We start from the raw sequence: 20,593 nt of genomic DNA, 5'->3' as shown, positions 1-20,593 counted from the left end.
GCAAATTAACTGTTTGCACAAAAAGTCTTACAATAGGAGTGTTGTGGTGCACATGGGAATGATTGTTTAAGACAGTTACACATTCTACTATGCACCAAATAAACTATAACATAATAGTTTGACATGCAATGTGCCAAAATAAGATGTCTTATTTCTGTCACATGCAACAATTTGCATACCCCAACAACAACTGCCAGTTTATCTAGCTCTTAGGGGTCTATTCACGAAGCAGCAGAAGGATCTACCCGTAGCTTCGGCTGATCCTTCGTCTAGCTTCGGCCCCAGGACCCCTTCGTTTCAGTAGAACCGAAGCGCTGCTGTACGGGCTATACCCTATGCCTCGGCTCGACTGAGCCACGCATATGCCTCGACTCGACTGAGCCACGCTGAAAGCCGAAGCTGGCCGACAGCCTGCTTCTGACAGCTGGGCGGAACCAGCCGTCATCTCATGGCTGGCTCCGGCCACTTGCAGAGAGATAAGCGTCCCTGGTTTCCAGCTAACCAGGGACACTGATCTCCAGACAGCAAACTCTCCCGGGCGCTCCGGGAGTCTGGCGCTCCTGGCCGCCCAGGAGAGAAAAACTTTTTCCAAGAAAGGTTTACTCTGCTCGATCGAGCAGAGTAAAACTTTCCCTGCTTTTTTTTTTTATTCTGACATGGAGCCGTTGGCTGCCGTCAGAATAAAAAAAAAAAAAAACAACCTTTTTTTTACCACAGGAATGCATTGCTAGATTCCTATTGGCTATTTCAATTTGCAATAGCAAACTAGCTATTGCACCCGCCCACTGCTGCTGTCAATCAGCAGGGGGGACCTGCAGTTCTCCATCAGGTCCCCTCTAGTGATTGACAGCAGCAGAGGGCGGGTGCAACAGCTAGTCTGCTTTTGGCTATCGCAAATTGGAAGAGCCAATAGGAATCTAGCAATGCAGTCCTATGTCAAAATGTATATGCTGAGCACGTTCGGCCGACCCGAAGCCACACGCAGTCACCCGATGTACGGCTGATTTCAGCCGATATAGGGCTGAAATCAGCCGTACCAGCCTGAAGTGAATAGCCGAACAGCGTTCGGCTCACTTCGCTTCAGATCGGTCTTTCACTCGGCTGCCTACGGCAGCTTAGTGAATAGACCCCTTAGTCTTTATATTCTTGCCAATTTGATTTCCTTTCTTTGTAACTCTGGAATTATTAAAGTGCTTCTGTCTTTATAGTGCCTTTTTTTTATTCATCATTGCTTTTTAGCACTAGCATGAGGTAATCCACATAGGTTTTGTTTATAGTCTTTAAAATGTTTTGTACGAAACCAGTTAAAAGAGAACTATAGCCAGGGCTTGAAAAATTTGATAGTGTCTCACCAGTCAGTAAAAAATTTCAACAGTCAGCATGACCGGACTATAGCCTTGCAATTTATGTTAAAAAAAGTTTGGGGACAGATAGAGCTTTCTTTTGGAGGTATATAATCACCACGGGGGGTATTTTTTAAAACTATATAATTAAAAAAGTACCATAAATGAAAAAAAAACAAAAAAGTTTCCCTACGTTATGTTATACAACATTTATTCTTACCCATATTTTTAGTAAAACATAAGTCAGGGTCACGTCGGGTAAATAGACACCAAACATGTCAAGCCTTAAATTGCGTGCGCCCGCAAAAAAAATCGCAAAATACGCCCATAGGTGACGATTAAAACGTTTTTACTGTTCATCAGTTTAGTGTTATCAGTGATTAAAGGAGAACTATGGGGTTAGGGATTTTCCCAATAGTTCTCTTTAGGGTAACGGCAGGACACAAATTAGCGTCCTCCCATTCCCCCCATCACCCCAAGCTCAGTAAACCCCGAGCTGCAGCTCGCGGTATACTGAGACGCCGCAGCTGAAGCGGATCCCGACAATTATGTCTGGATCCGCCCAGCTGCGTGAGTGACAGCTGGCTCTGCCTATCTAGAGGCAGAGCCAGCTGTACCTGCCCCCTCCCCCATCCGTTCCACCAGTCAGCGCTGGCGGATTGGAGTGGGGAGGGGGGAATCCAGCCCCTCCCCCTGTCACGGCTCTGTGCCGTGACAGGATCGAGAAGTGAGCGAACACCGGTATGTGTTCGCTCACTTTATTTCACTTGCAGGGCGTTTTACAGCGCGTCGATCAGCGCTGTAAAATGCCCAGGTGTGAACCCGGCCTTAATGGCTCTAAAATTATTGCTTTCACTCCGTTTGCGGCGATATGCAACATGTGCGGCACGTAGGCGCACCTGACGCATATATGCGTGTGTATTAGGGGGGCGCGGACTTAAAAAAAATGTTTTAAAAAATAAATGTTATGCTTCTTTATTTTTTTTATGAATTTCATTTTTGTATTACTTTTTTTTTTTTACATACAACTTTATTGCTATTACATGGGGGGCTAAGAAGCCCCCTATGGGATAGCCAATTTACATGACAGGTCCTCTTTAGGGAGACATCAGGGGTCTCCAAGACCCCTAATGTCACCTAGGGACCTCCAGAGAAGCTGATGAAGCAGAGATCGGCTTCATCAGCTTCTGTAGCTGGAGAGTGACACTGAATGCAGGAAGTGATGTAATATACATCACTTCCTGCATTCGGGGACTGAGAGGAGATCAAAGGGAGTTCGTGTACTGAACTCCCTTTGATCTCCTGTCACAGACCCGTGCTGGTCCCGGCCGCATTGGGCACAGCGGATCTCGGGACCGACAACGGCAGTGACAGCTTCTGATACAAGTGATCGAGCGTCTCTCGAGACGCTCGATCGCTTGACTGTAAAGCTCCCGGCCAGCCGTGTAATTACAACGGCTGGCCCGGAAGCTGCTCGTCGGGCTCCACTGTCTGCGCGTCACAGATGAGCAGACAAGTGGATTTTCGAGCCCTGACTATAGCCAAACCTTTTTTTTTAATCTAGTTTTCTTATGGGTCACAGTATTACATTCACTAATGTTCTCCTGTGACCCATAGTCTGCATAGAGCAGGCTACTGCCCGTTATTGTCCGGATCCACCCCACTGCCTGATTGACAGTTGGCTCTGCCTCTCTAGAGCCAGAGCCAGCTGTGCCCACCGCCTCCCCTGTCTGTCCCTCCTGTTAGTGCTTGAGAAACAGAGCAGAGAGAATCCCTGCAGGCAGTAGTGACTGGCAGTGACTACTCTCTGCAGAGAGAATCCATGAGCTGAGCGATCAGTGGAGCCGACTTGTGACAGCTGCAGTGTCACATGTCAGCACAAACTATTGGCAAGAGTACATTTTACTCTCCCAATAGTTCTCCTTTAATATGTTTACATAAAGACAATTTGAGATATCCAACAGGAAATGCTGACAGCTGTCATCGGTTGGTTGTGCCAGTGCTACTATTGGCAGAGTTTGCCAGTCTGAATTCTTACTTTAAGGGATATAAGAGGTTAATATAAGTACAACATTGACTTAGAACCCACCTAACAACTTTTGTAATCTGTATCTGCCAGTAATTAAATGTAGCAAATTGTAATTTTTTTAGAGTTTACAAAAAGAAGAACATTTCTCCTAATAAAGGGCTCTCTATACATATGTTTATAATACTGTGGGGGAAGTGTTGATCAAATGTTTATATTGCACAATCTCTCCACTTAACATTCACTGGTCATTAGAAATCTTTTACTTCCTTTACTTAATAATCAGCCAGAAAGTCAAAACTGATTGCCCAAATAACTTAATGGAAAGCGGAGAAATACACAGACCCAACAGTTTTGAGGAACTGCACATGGGTATGTAATGAAGTTTCATTAGTTTACCTACAGCAATCTCTGAGGCAATGTAGTACCAGTCCAATAAGCATGTGGCATAAAAATAACAGCTCCTCTACCCTGGCCCCAGGGTTTCCACATTTAGGTTCCTGGACATAGACCAGTTTCATGTTGGGACCAGGCATCACACAGCTTTGTTTATTTTCAATAGCAAAAAATGTGCTGGGCTTTCGACACACAAAAAAAGGTTCACTAAAATATAATGTATTTAATGAATTAGCAAATAATGTATATGTTGATTTTGTATTCAAACCTAGCATTTAATAGATTCAGGCTATAGGATGAGTGGATGGAAATTGCATTGTCATTATTTAACAAAATGAGCTTCCAAATTAGAATAAGTATTAATTTTGGTATTTCACATAAAGTTGGATCCTTCTCAATACAACTTGTCACTTACTATAAAGAATGGTGTAAAAATACTTCATCAGGACTGCACCTTATGTCAGGGGTGCCAATTAAAGTGTTTTCTTTGTTTTATGTTTTTGTTCTGAGTAAAATATCCTCTGTGATAATTCTTGCTCCCTTGGCTCCAATAACTGGTCTTTAGGGAAATTAGGGAAACACTGTTGCCTTACCTAAACCTGGAAGATTACACTTCTCAGCAATCCAATAATTGTTTTTCATTTCGTGCAGTAGAACTTCGTGGAACTATATTTTAAAGTGGTCTAATAACATGCATATTAAATTGGATATGTAGGCAAATTACACATCTTTAGGACTTTCTAAAAATAGGAGGACACAGACAAAATTCCTGGGGTTGTCAGTAGTAAAATACTTGATAACTAAAGTAAATAGAAATGTGTATTAGTACAAGAGCCCTCTGAACTGAAATCTGTAGTGAACCTGTAAGTGCTCGTTATTATGCAGAAGTTAGCACACATTGACTTTTGCAAGCAATGTTGAAATGTTTGAAACACTTGCATATACTGGGCTGCACAGAGACAGCTCAAACGCTTCTATGATAACATATCAGTGATGGTTCTGTATTGGTGTTACTGATAACTCAGTATTGGATACCAAGTAAGCAATGTATATAGGTTGTTCCTAAAAGTTATGTGCACTTTTCCTTACTGGACCCCATGCCCTTTCTGATCAATTTGGATCCTATGGCATTTCCCTGTGACCTTCCCCATCTGGTCAGTGATGCCCCAGTGCATGCTCAGCCCAAATCCCATTCTCGATGAAGATCCTGTCCAAAGCTTGTCACATCATAATCAGCCTTTCATTGAAGTGAAAAAAGTTTAGGCTGTAACATGACTGGCCATCTGAGAAGATTTTGTAGGAAAGGTAGGGCCACACCAGGCAGGCCACAGGCACACAGTGAGGATCTCCAGAGGGAAGCATAAAAGGTAATTATATCCTATTTAAACGGAATGTATAGTGTATCTATATTTTACTACATATTTATGTGAAGGATGTTATCAACCCCTGATGATGTTTTACTGGATGAAACATCATGGTTTACATTACACACTATGACTACTTAGAAATTTGCAACTTTTGAAACAATGTGCAGCAGTCATGACTAAGCAACATAAAATGTAGAATACAGAGAGTAAGAGTTAGGAGACTATAACATACAACATAGCATACTGGATACAGGGGTGAGGTATATGTAATGTACAGCACATCACCCAGTAGTCAGGTGTAGAGATCAGACAATTAAAAAATGGTGAGCATTTTTTAAAATATTTTATATTTAGATGCGTTTCAGATTTTACCACTTCTGCAGTTCCACAATTTCATATTTTTTCACCGTTTACTGACTGATTGCCTTTGAATAGACTGGAACACTGTACCCGACAGTGGTGCACTACTTACCTCAATGTTCGAAACAGGGAAATATGATTATATGCCTGAAAGGAGCAAAGCATCGTGGAAAGGTGATGAAAGTGAAAGCTGGGCATGTGGCTCAGCTGAATAATATACCAAATAAAGTGAACATTTAATAAATGAATTTATTAAAGTGACATTAAAGTCAAAGATTGTTTTCCCTCCCCCCAATGTTAATTAAAGCACTTACCTTAAATTATGTTTTTTTAATCCGATCTTCTTCTTTCTTGTCCTTTTTACCTGTCCCTCCAGCGCTGATGCAGGTCTCCGATCCAGCGCTGACTCCTCTGTTCTTGCTGGCACTTCCTGTCCCACAGTGTCTGCATGCGGGTGCACACGTCAATAGACTTACCTTTTGTCTCTCCTCATCTCCCGGCTTGCTAGCAGTAGATATATGCAAAAACACCGGAGGGTTTAATAACCCTTTAAGTCATGATTTAATTCCTTTTAGTCCCTTTTTTAACAAGTGTACTACAATTTACCAATTACTAAGATATCCCTAAGTGAAAATCCTGTTCATGTAACCATTAAATATAGTAGTTCACTCTACCATGCAAATGATCAAAACATTAAATTACAAACAAGACAAAATAATAGCATAGGGAATATTTTCCCTAAGGCAATGAAATACATAAAGATACAAGTGCTGCCTGTTACTGATTCTGCTCCACTATATACATGGATAACATCTCAATACAGCCTTGAAATCACCATTTGCAATTACAGCATGTTATATGGATTGATATTAACGATTATACATAATATATCTAATTTACACTCCCATACAGTTTTTCAATGTTAGGTATCTATTTAAGAATCACAATGTTTATTTAAATTTTTGTTCATAAATAAACTTCGAGGTACTGCTGGACAGCATGATTATGCTAGCTGAATGGACATGAGACTATTTAGAATGAAAAACCTAATTAAATGGTTCAACTATTTTTAAGTATAAAAATGTTGGCATCACTGATCAATTGGTAACATTGTGGAAATGACCTCATAAAATGCTACTGACGTTTTACAACTAATGCAGCTTGCTAGTAAAGGTAATGTATAAATGTTTATATAATCAAATATGCTATTGGATCGCTTAAAATTGTACAAAGACGCCTGTGATGGAGATGACTTATCTATCATAAGGATTAGGGATGTCCCGATACCACTTTTTCAAGACCAAGTGCAAGTACTTCCCCTCATGTACTTGCCGATACCAATTACGGATACCTTTTCTTAAAGGGACAGGTGACATTTTAGAAAAAAACAATACAGACTAATGATTTTAGGCCAATTTCTTTATGATTATGAAGGACTTTAATTTAAGGCTGTTTTAGCTTCCCTCACTCACATTTCACTCTGATCTCTGTTGCCTCATGCTTTGCCTCTCGTAGTTGGCGCTTGGCAGGATCACTGCATCGCGTCTCGTTGCTCAGCTTGTGGGGGGCACTCACAATTCGGCCCTGCTAACATGAATAGGTTAAATCATGATCCATAGTACATATATAGCACACACGTCCAGTACACTGCTGTCTGCAGCAATATAATTACAATTCTCCCCTGCTAACATGAATAGGTTAAATGATCCGTAGTACAAATTTATGTACTATGGATCATTTAACCTATTGATATTAGCAGATGAGAATTGTAAATCTATTGCCGCAGTGTACTGGACGTGTGTAACGTACATGTACTATGTATTACAAATAGAGTACACTGCAGCAATAGATTTACAATTATCCTCGGCTAACATGAATGAGTTAAAAGATCTATAGTACATAACATGTAGTTGTACTATGGATCATTTAACCTATTAATATTAGCAATGGAGAATTGTAAATCTGTTGCTGCAGTGTATTGGGAATGTGCACTGTATATATATACTACATATAGAGTACACTGCAGCAATAGATTTACAATTCTCCCCTGTTAACATGAATGAGTTAAATGATCCATAGTACAACTACATGTTATGTACTATTACTAAAGGCTGTATGGTGGTTGCTCAGGTGGTACAGTGATAGCTAACCCTTATAGGCTTGTGGTAGTTTATCATATTCAAAAGCACTTGTTCTATAATGTTGAAGAGGTTTCGCAACTTAGGTTAAGTCAACGTAATCTAATCACTATGGACTATGTCAAAGCAGAACTTGACTGCCCATTAACTAAATGGGAGGTTTGAATGCCTGGTGTATTTTCATAATCCAGTCACTATGGTGCTCGAATGTTTGTTCAAATTATGTGGTTGAAGGTGTGAATTGTCAAATTGCTGGGGTAGAAATATTAAAATGGCATTATAAAGTATGCAGGTGACAGGTAGAATCAAAGGCCCCCAGTCTGTTTAGGGATACTTGTTCCAGCTTGATGTAGATGGCTTCTATTACATCTTCAATATTACAGAACAAGTCCGGTTAAATAAGACTAGTTACTATATATACCTTGACCTGGATAAAGGAGAAGCTTTATGTACAACCCTTTTAGCCTTTAGGTAGACTAATCTCAGTTAGTACTGATAAGTGTTAAAATATTAAAGTTGTACTCATTAAAGTTAGCCCAATGTAAGTATGCATATGTCATACCTGAGAGGCGCATGTAAAGGCCCATGTGCCCCAATAACACAGGGGGTCGCTTGCTCGGCACAGTGGCCATTCAAAAGAATGCCTAGTATATTCATCAATGCATACAAGGTGTTCTCTGATTGGTTGAGGGGTGGATCGTGACATCACCTCATTACACAACCTCTGTTTTCCCACCACGTCAGTTAAAAAACAGGTAACCTTTAAATAGTTCTAAACATTCTAAGTTTTATGCAACTCATTATTTCTTGGTTCAGAATATCTGTATACACCAAAGTTGAAGAGATAATGTACTTCATATGTATACTTGATTTTGATATTTTGGTATCATGGTACTCTAATGAAAAGTATTTTAAAACTAAAGACTCTCACTGAATAAATTATATTTGTCTCATCAAATTGGTCCCTATGTCAGCCCCCAGTGTCAGCCAGCTAGGAAGCAGCACCTTCTTTCTGCTGCTCTTATCGGGATTTTGCTTCTCCCCTGCTTTACATGGCTTGATTTATTCCCTGCACTGGCTGAAGAAGAGGGAAATATCATACAGTATAGATGTGTTAAAATGTCCAATGAACTCCCCTCATATGAATATCCCTTGTCTAAGAACGAATACAGCCACAATTCACTTTCATCTGCCAACCCTTTCACCACCACAAAGAACCCTAACAAGTCCCCAACACTCACTGTGAGAACATCTAAGAACCCTTGATGTGTGATTTATGCTCTGTCTGCTTTCTTCTTTCTTAGTTTTTCTAATTACTTAACCCTTATTAACCAGATAGTCGATTTTGACACTAATGTCATGGATGACCTCCACCTCTAACATATGCCATTGACAGAAAATGTCGGTTTACAGATATCTCCAGTGCCAGGGAGGATCTTAGTTTAATAGATGACATCTGACCTCTTGACTATATGAAAATATGTTATATGACTTATTGTTGCCTAAGCTGTATTGTTTATCATCAATAAAATCTTATTGCTAAAAAAAAAATGTCCAATGAATACCAGACACCAGATACCAGAGCTGAAAGTCAGGCCAACTCTTTCCATGAAAGGAAACAGCTTTGAAAATAGCCTTTTTTGAAACATATAATAATTTTAAATAAAATAAAAGATGAATAAGATATTTTTATAATCAATAGGTGCCCTTTAAATCTGCTGCATTTTTCTATTAAAATAGTGTTGAACTGGCACTTTAGAGATGTGTTTGCTCATTGTACCCTCTTAGTTGTAGTGAAGTAATATATAGCGGAGCGTATAAATATATAAATCTACCCAAATATATATTTATATTTAGTTGTAGTGAAGTAATATATAGCGGAGCGTATAAATATATAAATCTACCCAAATATATATTTATATTTTCATCAATAAAATCTTATTGCTAAAAAAAAAATGTCCAATGAATACCAGACACCAGATACCAGAGCTGAAAGTCAGGCCAACTCTTTCCATGAAAGGAAACAGCTTTGAAAATAGCCTTTTTTGAAACATATAATAATTTTAAATAAAATAAAAGATGAATAAGATATTTTTATAATCAATAGGTGCCCTTTAAATCTGCTGCATTTTTCTATTAAAATAGTGTTGAACTGGCACTTTAGAGATGTGTTTGCTCATTGTACCCTCTTAGTTGTAGTGAAGTAATATATAGCGGAGCGTATAAATATATAAATCTACCCAAATATATATTTATATTTAGTTGTAGTGAAGTAATATATAGCGGAGCGTATAAATATATAAATCTACCCAAATATATATTTATATTTATGTGCGTTGTGAAAATCCAGGCAACCTCAATTCTTTTCCATAGAGAAGCGTTTAATCCAACAAAAGCAGATGAACAGGAACAGTCCAACAGAGTAATACAGAGTAATAATAAGATAAAGTAAAATAATGAAGATTCCCTGTGAGTACCCTTCTCTATACCATCTCCCTCACCCTCTTTCTCTCTCTCTTCCTCTTTCTCCCTATTTCAGTCTCTCCTTGATATACCCATTTTCCTCATTCACTAAAATGTGGAAGAAGCTGATTGGTTGACCAGAGAAAACTTTTTGATCTTATTGTTCCCATCTACCCTGGAACAATTGCATCTCCATTGAAATGCTTTCAGCTATCATTTGCCCTATTGTTTGACACCACTTGCATTGTTTATATGTAATCACAAATACAAGACTCTGTAAATACAAATACAGTGCTGGTGCCACCAAACATCTTATCAATCCCATTAACATATGTTTGTGGGGGAAGAGTTTGTTATTTACTTAAGCATACACCCGAAATATATCCCTAATATATCTACTTCAATCATATTTTACAACATTAGTAAATTACTTAATAAGGTTAAATTACTAGGGTAGTAGAAAATATTCACTTTAGTTAGTGAGTAGGTAAAGTTGTTCTCACTTTGAATATCATTTTCAACGGAAATTAAAAACTTTAATTATTTTTTTGCTTACGCATGATTATATATTTGAACACAACGTCACCTTATTTACTAAGCTTAGGAAAATTGACTTTGAAAATTGAACATTATCTACTCCTTTAGCAAAACAATTCAGTTAAATGTGTGATGGTATGCAGAAAAGGTATAAGGATTCACTTATGTTGTATTAATGACAAATATACTAAACAAGACTAGTTCACTTTGTTTGGCAGCATAACAGGTTCTCTCTTTTTTGATGAATAGAGTCATGGAGTACATGAACTACACATCAGTGACTGAGTTCATCTTATTAGGGCTTCCACATCCTGAAGAGATGAAGATTCCATTATTTTCAATATTCTTGTGTATTTATATATCTACCCTTTTTGGAAATGTCATACTAATTTTGGCCGTACAAAGCGATCCCCGCCTTCACAAACCCATGTACATATTTCTACTGAATCTTTCTTTTTTAGACATTTGTCTGTCTACTGTTACATTGCCCAAACTGCTCATAAATTTTCTACAAAAGGACAAGACCATCTCTTTTCGAGATTGTATCATTCAGCTGTATTTTTTCCATTTCTTCGGAAGCACTGAGTGTTTTCTGTACACTGTCATGGCTTATGATAGATTTCTGGCCATTTGTCGGCCACTCCATTACCCAAGCCTCATGAACCAGAAGCTGTGTGCGCAGTTCGCCGCTGGCATATGGCTGACCGGCTCAGTTCATTCCATGATACACACTACGTTAACTTTCCGACTCCCATTTTGTGGCCCCAATAGGATTGACTACTTTTTCTGTGATGTTATCCCAGTACTAAAACTTGCATGTGCAGACACAACCATCAACAAAGCAGTAATCATCACCAACATCGGGGCTGTTGCTCTCATCTGCTTCCTCTTGATCTTGATATCTTACTTCCACATCTTAAAAACAATCCTGAACATCCGAACCTCTGAAGGGCGTCGGAAAACCTTCTCTACTTGTGCATCACACTTGGTTTCTGTCATCTTCTTCTTTGGACCACCTGTGTTCATTTATATTAGCCCTAACTCCATAGACTATTTAGCGGAAGAGGCTATTGCTGTGTTCTATACTTTATTGACCCCAATGTTAAATCCTGTCATTTATTCTTTGAGAAACAATGAGGTGAAGACATCTCTAAAAAGAATGAAATGTCACACAGGAGATAAATGAGCTTTTTTTTGTTAAATATCATACTAGACACGTGCACTTCATACTTAAAAACACAACTCCAGCCATACATTTATTTTAGTTGTGGACAGAGTGGGGAAGGGTTAAATCTTTTGTAGAGTTTTTATTGCTGTCTATGACCCTATTATTGAGATTTCCCTTCACTTCTTGTTTATTTATTAGGTGTCAGACAGAACAGTGAGTGGTGACTAATGGCAACACATTCTTCAAGAAGATTACATTTTCTTTAGTAAAGAAGGTAAGGGGTAGATACTTTGACAGGTTTTTATTTCCACTTACTTCCTGTTCAGGTGACAGAACAAAAAAGGGTGAGGGGAAAATCTCCCAAGGGGGAATATACAGGGGGGAATTTATCAAAACTGGAGCAGACAAAATCGGGAGCAGCTGTGCATGGCAACCAATCAGTTTCTCTATTCAGTTTGTTTAATTAAGATTTGCAAATGGAAGAGGGAGGCTGATTCGTTGTCATGCACGTCTGTTCCAGATTTTGTCTGTTTCGGTTTTGATAAATTCCCTTCACTGTATTTTAAGTGTATGTATAGCCAAACATCTTTAGAGGAAATTGCCCTTTTAGCCTTCTGTCACTAAAACAGATGCCCTTATTGGCAGATTTCTCCTTACCTATTGTTCTGGTGAAAACACTGAAAGATTGGATTTCCCTTCACTTTCTTTCTTGGTCAACAGTGATCACAAGTATAAATAGAGGGAAGAATCTCCACAATGGGAACACGGATCACAATAAAAATTTGACTGCATGTCTAACCTTTCTCCATTCTATCCAAAATAAAAAGTAAAAAAGTTTTGCCTTTATATACTTTTTTAATTACTGACAAAGGATCTAACCCTTCCCGAGTCTAAGACTATGAAAAATGTTTTGTTTAAGGGAAGGCTTTTCATTTATTTATGAAAATGTAAAAAAAAAACAATTGTGCTTGGTATCTGAATATCAATGAACCTAACCAGACAGATGCTTGCTTGAGAGGCATTCTGCAGTGTACCAGTGTCAGGTTGTTTTCTTCAAAACATTGTGAATTTACCCAAACTGACCCCACTAGTAGTGTTCATTCAAAATAATTTGAGGCTGTATATCACTATATGAATTAGGAATTGTGTGGGCTCTAATTTAAAAATGTTTTAACATGGTATTAATAAAAACAAAAACTGTTATACAATTATGGAAAGGCGTCTGTCCACTCTCTTTTCCTTTGTTCTCTTTAATGTAACAATACAGAGGGATGTGGTACCCCTCATATCAACCCAATCTTACCTTCTGTAACTATTCAGTGGATAATCTATAGGTATATGGCCAGCTTAAATCAGAATGGCAAATAATACACACAACAAATATAACACAGTCATATTTTTATTAACCACTTCAGTACCGGCATGTTACATCCCCTTCATTACTAGGCCAATTTTCAGTTTTCAGTGATGTGCAAGTTTGTTACACACCGCTGTAACAAAATTAATTTTATATCATTGTTTTGGGACAAACAGCTCTTTTTTGTAATAACCACAAATTTTTTTTTTTTTAAACTGTTTCTTTTACTTTTGTTTATAAATCATAGCAAAAAAAAATGTCAAGACATATGAAAATCTCCAAATTGATCCCTTTTTGAAAAGTAGACACTCCAAGGTGATCTGATTTTTTGTCGCAATTTTTGGGAAATGACGAAACTTGCCAGTATTGAGTGGATTAAAACATGGAGCTTGGTAATAGTGCACAAGATACAATAAATGTACAGGTCATAGACAGAGGGAAGAGGGAGTGAAGGGGATAATGTACAGGGCACATACAGTGGGAGGATGGAGATGAAGGGGTTAATATATAGATGTGCAGTATCAGAGAGGTGAAATGGTTAAAATACAGGTCAAAGCATAGATAGTATGGATCTAACATAAGCAGGAGAGTAGGGGGTTAAAATTTGAAACTTTTTTTATTTTTTTGCTGCTACTGCAGATTTTTTTTTTCACTAGTATGTAATGAATGATTGATTCATCCATTCATTACTCACTTTACTCTCCCCTGCCTCTGATGTAAGAGAAGAGGAAGGGGTTGGCAATGTAAACATTTCCATGCGATTTTTGTGATAATCAATCACAGCGATCACCGGACACAGAGCCGGTCCAATCAGCTCTGTGTGTGTGTGTGTAAAACCATGGCTCTCCAGTGTCTAATGACAGCGGGTGCAGCGGCTTCCCGGAACAGAGGGCCACAGGACCAGCAATTTTAATACAGTGGCCGGTCCGCAGGTGGTTAAACACATGATTGAAACAACCAATATTATTGATAGATCTTGTACTTTATGATAAAATTTTGAACAATTGGAGTGCTATATTTCAGATGGCAATTGAGCAATTCCAGTCGGTTCAGTTAGATGTGTTTTTGGCTTGTTCCACCATATGTACAAAAAGTAAGCTAGTAATGCAAAACAGCACACATAGCTAACCAGTGGCATAACCAGAGTTACAGGCGCCCAGGGCAGAACAAAATTTTGCTCCCCGTCTCAGGAAGCTGTGCGTGGTTTGACCAGACCTCGGGTTCTCACCACTGCTGTGCGTGTCTCACCAGGGCTGTGCGGGTATGTGTAAGCAGCGGGAAGGAGGAGGAGATGTGCAGCCAGCGCTGTAAACAGGCATTGTGAGGTCTTGGATCTTACAATTCAGGACCTTACTGCAACCGAACCTGTAAAAAAAAAATGTAAAGGGCCAGTATCGCCATTTAGTATAAGCCATCTTCACAAGAACTCGTGAAAATGCCCAGTATCTGCACCGATACCAATTCTGGTATCGGTGCATCCTTAATCCCATCCATTCCCCCCCATAGGCATTAGACTCCCCCTACATTTTCCCTATTGGCAGCAGATCCCCACCATAGGGGTGTACAGGGGTTATGGATCCAGCAAAGTCCACCCCAGAGATCCTGCAGAGACCCCCACAGACCCTGCAGTCTGCCGAATCTCAGGGGCTGTGCAGGATCTGTGGTGGGCTTTGCAGGCTGCAGAGCCCCCTACAGATCCTGCAAAGTCCCCCACAGATCCTGCACAGCCCCCCTGAGATTAGGCAGACTAGTTTGTAGCTTGCCCTTACTAAAAATGTTCTAACGGCGTGTCAATGGCATATATATTATAAGGGTGATCCTTCTGCTTCAGTGGTCTAAGGTTCTTTGAGTCATCACGTCTGATACATTGTATTGGATGTGAGGACATCGAGGGTTATTCCATTGCTGGAGTGGAGGAGGAGACAGACTGCAGGGATCGGTCTAGCATCCAGTCAGCTATGAAGGTCAGGTGAGTATCTTTTTTATTTTCAATCCTGGATGAAAACAAGCACTCAACCCTTGCAGTGCGGGGGGTAGCCCCACTGCAAGGGTTAATAATATTTCTGCCCAGAGTTTTTCTTTAAATCTATCTTAGCCAAAAAAAACATATTCAGTACATTCACATCTCCCCATGCTTTATTTCATTATAAAATGCTGCAGATACAGATAAATACCTGCTGGTCTGACCGGAAATCAAGTGTGCTGACAACACAGCACATTTACTACACTGAAGTCTCAACCAGCATTGTTAGCCCTGCTTAAAAACAGAAATCTGCCAACCCTCCCTGCCCCACCGCACATGTATGCATTGATTTCTCTCCCAGAATATATATTGTTGCTGCCTTGACTCCCAAGAGCCTGCCCATGCAATGTGCTTAGGGAAAGGGATCTTGGGTGGTGCAGTTGTGGGGGTGTTTATACGTCAGTAGGAACTGGCCTGCCTGCAGCTACCGCACTGTGAAGCATGGTGATGTGTAATGGTGTGGGGTTCCAGTACAGTCTTAGTCTTCCCCAAATAATTTTACTAAAGCAGCATTGTTCAGCTCTATTCCTTAAGAACCACTAGCAATGGTGGACATTTATCAATTCTTTCACACTTCAAGGTGGTGCTAAACAGGAGCAGTAAGACAGCTTACGCAACAGATTTATTTTAAGGTTTCAGCCATAAATTCCTTTCCCAACTGCTCTAAAGTCAAAGTGCAACAGGATAAAACCTGACTGACCACTTCTTATTCATGTGTCTTTTTAGAGTGAAAATCTGTCACATTTACAGTGATGATTCTGTCCCAGGACTTTGCAAATCTTTTGCAGTTGTCTGCCCAGGAATACAGAGATTGCTAACTCATTGTAAACCTGTCGCAGAGACTTTACATGAGAGGCAGCCTGATTTGCGTCTGTTTTGCTCATTTGATTGATAAATGCCCCCCAATGTACGTTGAGCCTGCGCTGCGGTAAAAACAAATAGCACAGAAGTGTTTTTTTTTTGCTATGGAACCTATTCAAAATGAATAGGCTGCACTAACATAAAACCCCAATTCCCAAAAAGTTGGGCGCTGTGTAAAATCTACATAAAAACATAATGCAATGATTTGCAAATATCATAAACCCATATTATATTCACAATAGAAAATAGAAAACATATCAAATGTTTAAACTGGACCATTTTAAGAAAAAAATAAGGTAATTTTGAAAATGATGGCAGCAACATGCCTCAAAAAAGTTGGGATAGGGCCATGTTTACCAGGGTGTAGCATCCCCTTCTTTTAACAGCAATCTGTAAGCGTCTGGGAACGGAGGAGACCAGTTGCTGGAGTTTTGGGAGAGAAATGCTGTCCCATTCTTGCCTGATTCAGGATTCTAACCACTCAACAGTCCTCAGTCTTTTTTGTTGTATTTTGCACTTCAAAATGCGCCAAATATCTTCAATTGGTGAAGGGTCTAGACTGCAGGCAGGTCAGTTAGGCTACCAGACTCTTCTACTACAAAGCCATGCTGGTGTCTAGATGGGAGCATATGCTACTCTAACACCTGGATCTATCTTTCAGCATTGATGGGTCCTTTCCAGATGTGCAAGCTGCCCATTCCATACGCACTAATGCACCCCCATACCATCAGAGATGCAGGCTTTTGAACTGAGCACTGATAACAAGCTGGAAGGTCCCTCTCCTCTTTAGTACGGAGGACGCGGCGCCTATGGTTGCCCCAAAAAAAAATGTAAAATTTCTATTCCTCTGACCACAGAACAGTTTTCCACTTTGCAACAGACAATTTTAAAGGAGAACTATGAGGTTAGTGTTTTTCCCCATAGTTCTCCTAAGGGTCACGGGAGGACACAAACTAGCGTCCTCCCGTGACACAAAGCTCAGTATACGCTACAGCTCGCGGTAGACTGAGACCGGCGCAGCCGGGACGGATCCCGACATTATTGTCGAGATCCACCCAGCTGTGTGAGTGACAGCTGGCTCTGCCAGTCTAGAGGCAGAGCCAGCTGTACCCGCCCCCTCCCCCGTCCGTTCCGCCAGTCATCGCTGGAGGATCGGACAGGGGAGGGGGGGAAACCCTACAGGGAGCCGTGAGTGACAGTCACGGCTCTCTGCAGGGAGATGATGAAGAAGTGAGCGAGCAACGGTATGTGTTCGCTCACTTCCCGATCTATTGAGCCGACGTGTGACAGTTTCATTGTCACACATCGGCTCGAACTATGAGGCTGAGTGATTTTCATATTTTCATAGTTCTCCTTTAAATGAGCTTTGGCACAGAGAAGACGGCAGTGTTCCTGGATCATGTTGAGAGATGGCTTTTTCTTTACATGATGGTGCTGTAACTTGCATTTTTGGATGCTATGGCGAACTGAGTCCATGCAGTGATGTCCATCACAGAATTATGCCTGATTTTAATGCAGTGCCGTCTGAGGGCCCGAAGATCAGGGGCATCCAATAATGTGTTTTGGCCTTGTCCCTTGCACACAGACATTTATCCAGATTCTCTGAATCTTCTTATATTATGTACTGTAGATGATGATATATTTAAAGTCTTTGCAATTTTACGTTAAGGAACATTATTCTCAAATTGTTTGACAATTTTTAGACGCAGCTTTTCACAGATTGGTGAACCACTGCCTATCTTTAATTCTTAGACACTCTGACTCTCTAGATGCTCTTTTTATACCCAATCAAGTTGGGTATAAACCTGTTGCCAATTAAGATAATTAGTTGCAAAATATTCTTCCAGCTCTTCCTTGTTAGTATCACTTACTTTGCCAGCTTTTTCTTTCCCTGTCCCAAATTTTTTGAGACATGTTGCTGCCATCGATTTCAAAATGACCTTATTTTTTTCTTAACCTCTCGCCGTCCGCCCGTAGTAAAAAAACGGACGGAAGGCACTGCTGCATTGGCGGGTTGCCCTAGCGGGCACGCACGGGCAGAAAAGACCCGACCATTGCACACACCCGTTACCGGGTGTTTCACTTATAGGCGATCAGCGGCTCCATAGCCAGCCGATCGTCTATATGTGCTCGTTCGCATCCTTGTAATGACCCGTGAGGCTATAACTGGACGCTCAACTGCGGAGTTACTGGTGTAATTACAGGATTCAGTTTTGATTCCTTCCTTCACACTCCATTTAGTGTTTGATGGAGGGTTTGGAATCACTTCACATCATTCCCTGCCACTTGGGCAACTATGAGTTTAGTATCGGCAGAGTAGAATCGGTAGGTGAGTGCTACAGGGTCTCCTGGTTCCCCTGATCTAGTTTGGGTGAACTGAGTATTGCGAATCCCTCCAACACACCTGCTTCCACGTCGCAACAGGCCGGTAGTGTTTATAGGAGACGCAACACACAATTCACACTATGTCACTACAGCAGGTTCTAGTCACTCAGTTGTGTGGTTAAAGGTACTGGTCCGATCCAGTCCCAGCAAGTGTGCGGGAAATGCTCCCTAGCAGTGTGTAACTCCCCTGGTAAAACTTCAACCTTCACAGCACACAGGTTTAACTACGACAGGTGGTAATCAGCATTGAACTAGTTAACAGTCTTTAGCAGGGATGTGGAAACAGAGGCACAGACTGCGATAGCAATACCCCTCACAGCTTGAAGTCACACAGGTTCAGCAATGCTTATTGATAGTAGACTACTGAAGGAAATGACAGTATATAAGTATAGCTCCAGCAGGAGACAATCAGTAGTGAGCAGGTTAACAGTCTATTGAAGGAATATGAGAGCTGAGGCACAGACTATGTTATCCACACCTTCACAGTGTTTAAGTTCACAACAGCACTTCACAATCCATTTAACTCCAGATTTAGTATTATGGCATAAGTCAGCAACCCTGTAGATACTGTCACATATGCCCTCAGGCTACTTGCGCTTTAGAGGGATCGCTGCTGGGTCCTTTGGTGCATGTGCTGCAATAGCCAACTCCTCGTCTTTTTCGGCGTGCACCGTTCACAACGGTCGGACGCTGAACAAAAAATTCAGCTCCCTTAAATCCCTCCTCGCCGAGCTCGGAGGGGAGGAGCTGGGTCCTGTACATGATGGTGGCAGTGGAAGTTTTGTGGGTAAAGGGTTAACTGCGGAGTTAACCAACCCTGGTGACGATCGCTCTCAGTCTGCTGGCCTGAGATTGTGTCCTGCGAGCTGGGAAATCTCTGCGCAGGGTGAGGCTGAGAGTGGTATCGCCACGTCCTTGTGACGCTCACGCTCGTTTCAGACTGGTGTATGGTCACGTGATATTGACGTACAGCGAGTCTGGGCTGGGCGTACGTCACAGGAAGGGGGTTTAACACCGCGGATGTCAACTGGTTAAAATGGTGCATTTTCTCAGTTTAAACATTGCATATGTTTTCTATTGTGAATAAAATATGGGTTAAAGGAGAACTATGAGGTGAGTGTTTTTCACTCACCTCATAGTTCTAGCCGATCTGTGACAATGAGACTGTCACAGGTCGTCTCAGTAGATCGGGAGGTGAGCGAACACATACCGGCGTTCGCTCACCTCTTGATCCTGTCACGGCTCTCTGCCATGACAGGGGAGGGGCTGGATTACCCCCGATCCGCCAGTGCTGACTGGCGGAACGGACGGGGGAGGGGGCGGGTACAGCTGGCTCTGCCTCTAGATAGGCAGGGCCAGCTGTCAGTCACGCAGCTGGGCGGATACCGGCACAATTGTTGGGATCTGTGGGGTTTTATGTAGATTTTACACAGCGTCCCAACTTTTTTGGAATTGGGGTTGTAGTATGCATGGCAAAGTATAGCGCAATATAGTGTAAATGGGACATAAAACAACATCTAATCATGGGATATTTTAAGAATGACCAGAACTGCTAACAATAAAATGTAACATAGATACATCTCTTAAGTATTCCCCTGTTAAGCAAAATCACCTTTCTCCCTGGATTTCTTAAAGCTTATAAATAAATATAGTGATCAGGGGACACATTACAAAAAGAGACACTGGCTGAATCCCGGGTTATCTCAAAGACAATGTGTTTGGTTTTCAGAAAAGATACTTATTTATCTCAGTGAATAAAAGATAGTTATTTATCTCAGTGAATAAATCCATGCTTGGTAACCACAGAGTAGATCATACTGTGGTTCTATAACATTCTCCAATAACTGATTATTCTGCCCTGTCAGGTTACCATGATTATAATCATTTTCCAATACTGTTATATTTGTTACAGGAAAAAAGTGATCACTCCTTTACAAGGCACTGGATGAGATACCGCACAAATCTCTTCTGAAAGAAATCATATTCTTGTTACATTGCTAGTAATAAAAGGAGCAGATTAATATTAAATAAGGATCATAATATTATCAACATGATCAACAATGGAGTAATGTCATCAAGCATGGCTTTTATTAGTATATTCTGAACATAAAACAAATTATTGATCATCAGTATAAACTACACTCCTTGTTTATATTATTTGTGCTACTG

At 40.6% G+C, this 20,593-nt stretch overlaps 1 protein-coding gene across 1 annotated transcript; it reads left to right on the top strand.

The window, feature by feature from the left end:
* The first annotated feature begins 10,883 nt into the window (after positions 1 to 10,883).
* On the top strand, positions 10,884 to 11,816 carry LOC108792367 (olfactory receptor 10G7-like). Its single transcript, XM_018563134.1, has one exon. It carries the CDS (start codon positions 10,884 to 10,886, stop codon positions 11,814 to 11,816), a length of 933 nt encoding a protein of 310 aa, XP_018418636.1.
* The last annotated feature ends 8,777 nt before the right edge of the window (positions 11,817 to 20,593 follow it).

The sequence above is a fragment of the Nanorana parkeri genome, unplaced genomic scaffold, assembly GCF_000935625.1.
Source record: "Nanorana parkeri isolate BGI_ZX_2015 unplaced genomic scaffold, ASM93562v1 scaffold635, whole genome shotgun sequence".
Lineage (NCBI taxonomy): Eukaryota > Metazoa > Chordata > Amphibia > Anura > Dicroglossidae > Nanorana > Nanorana parkeri.
The sequence above is the reverse complement of the archived record's forward strand: the minus strand, read 5'-3'. Positions and strand labels throughout refer to the sequence as shown.

What these genes read in the sequence shown, in the direction of transcription:
- LOC108792367 (XM_018563134.1), top strand. Translation starts at nt 10,884, where the DNA reads ATGGAGTACATGAACTACACATCAGTGACTGAGTTCATCTTATTAGGG.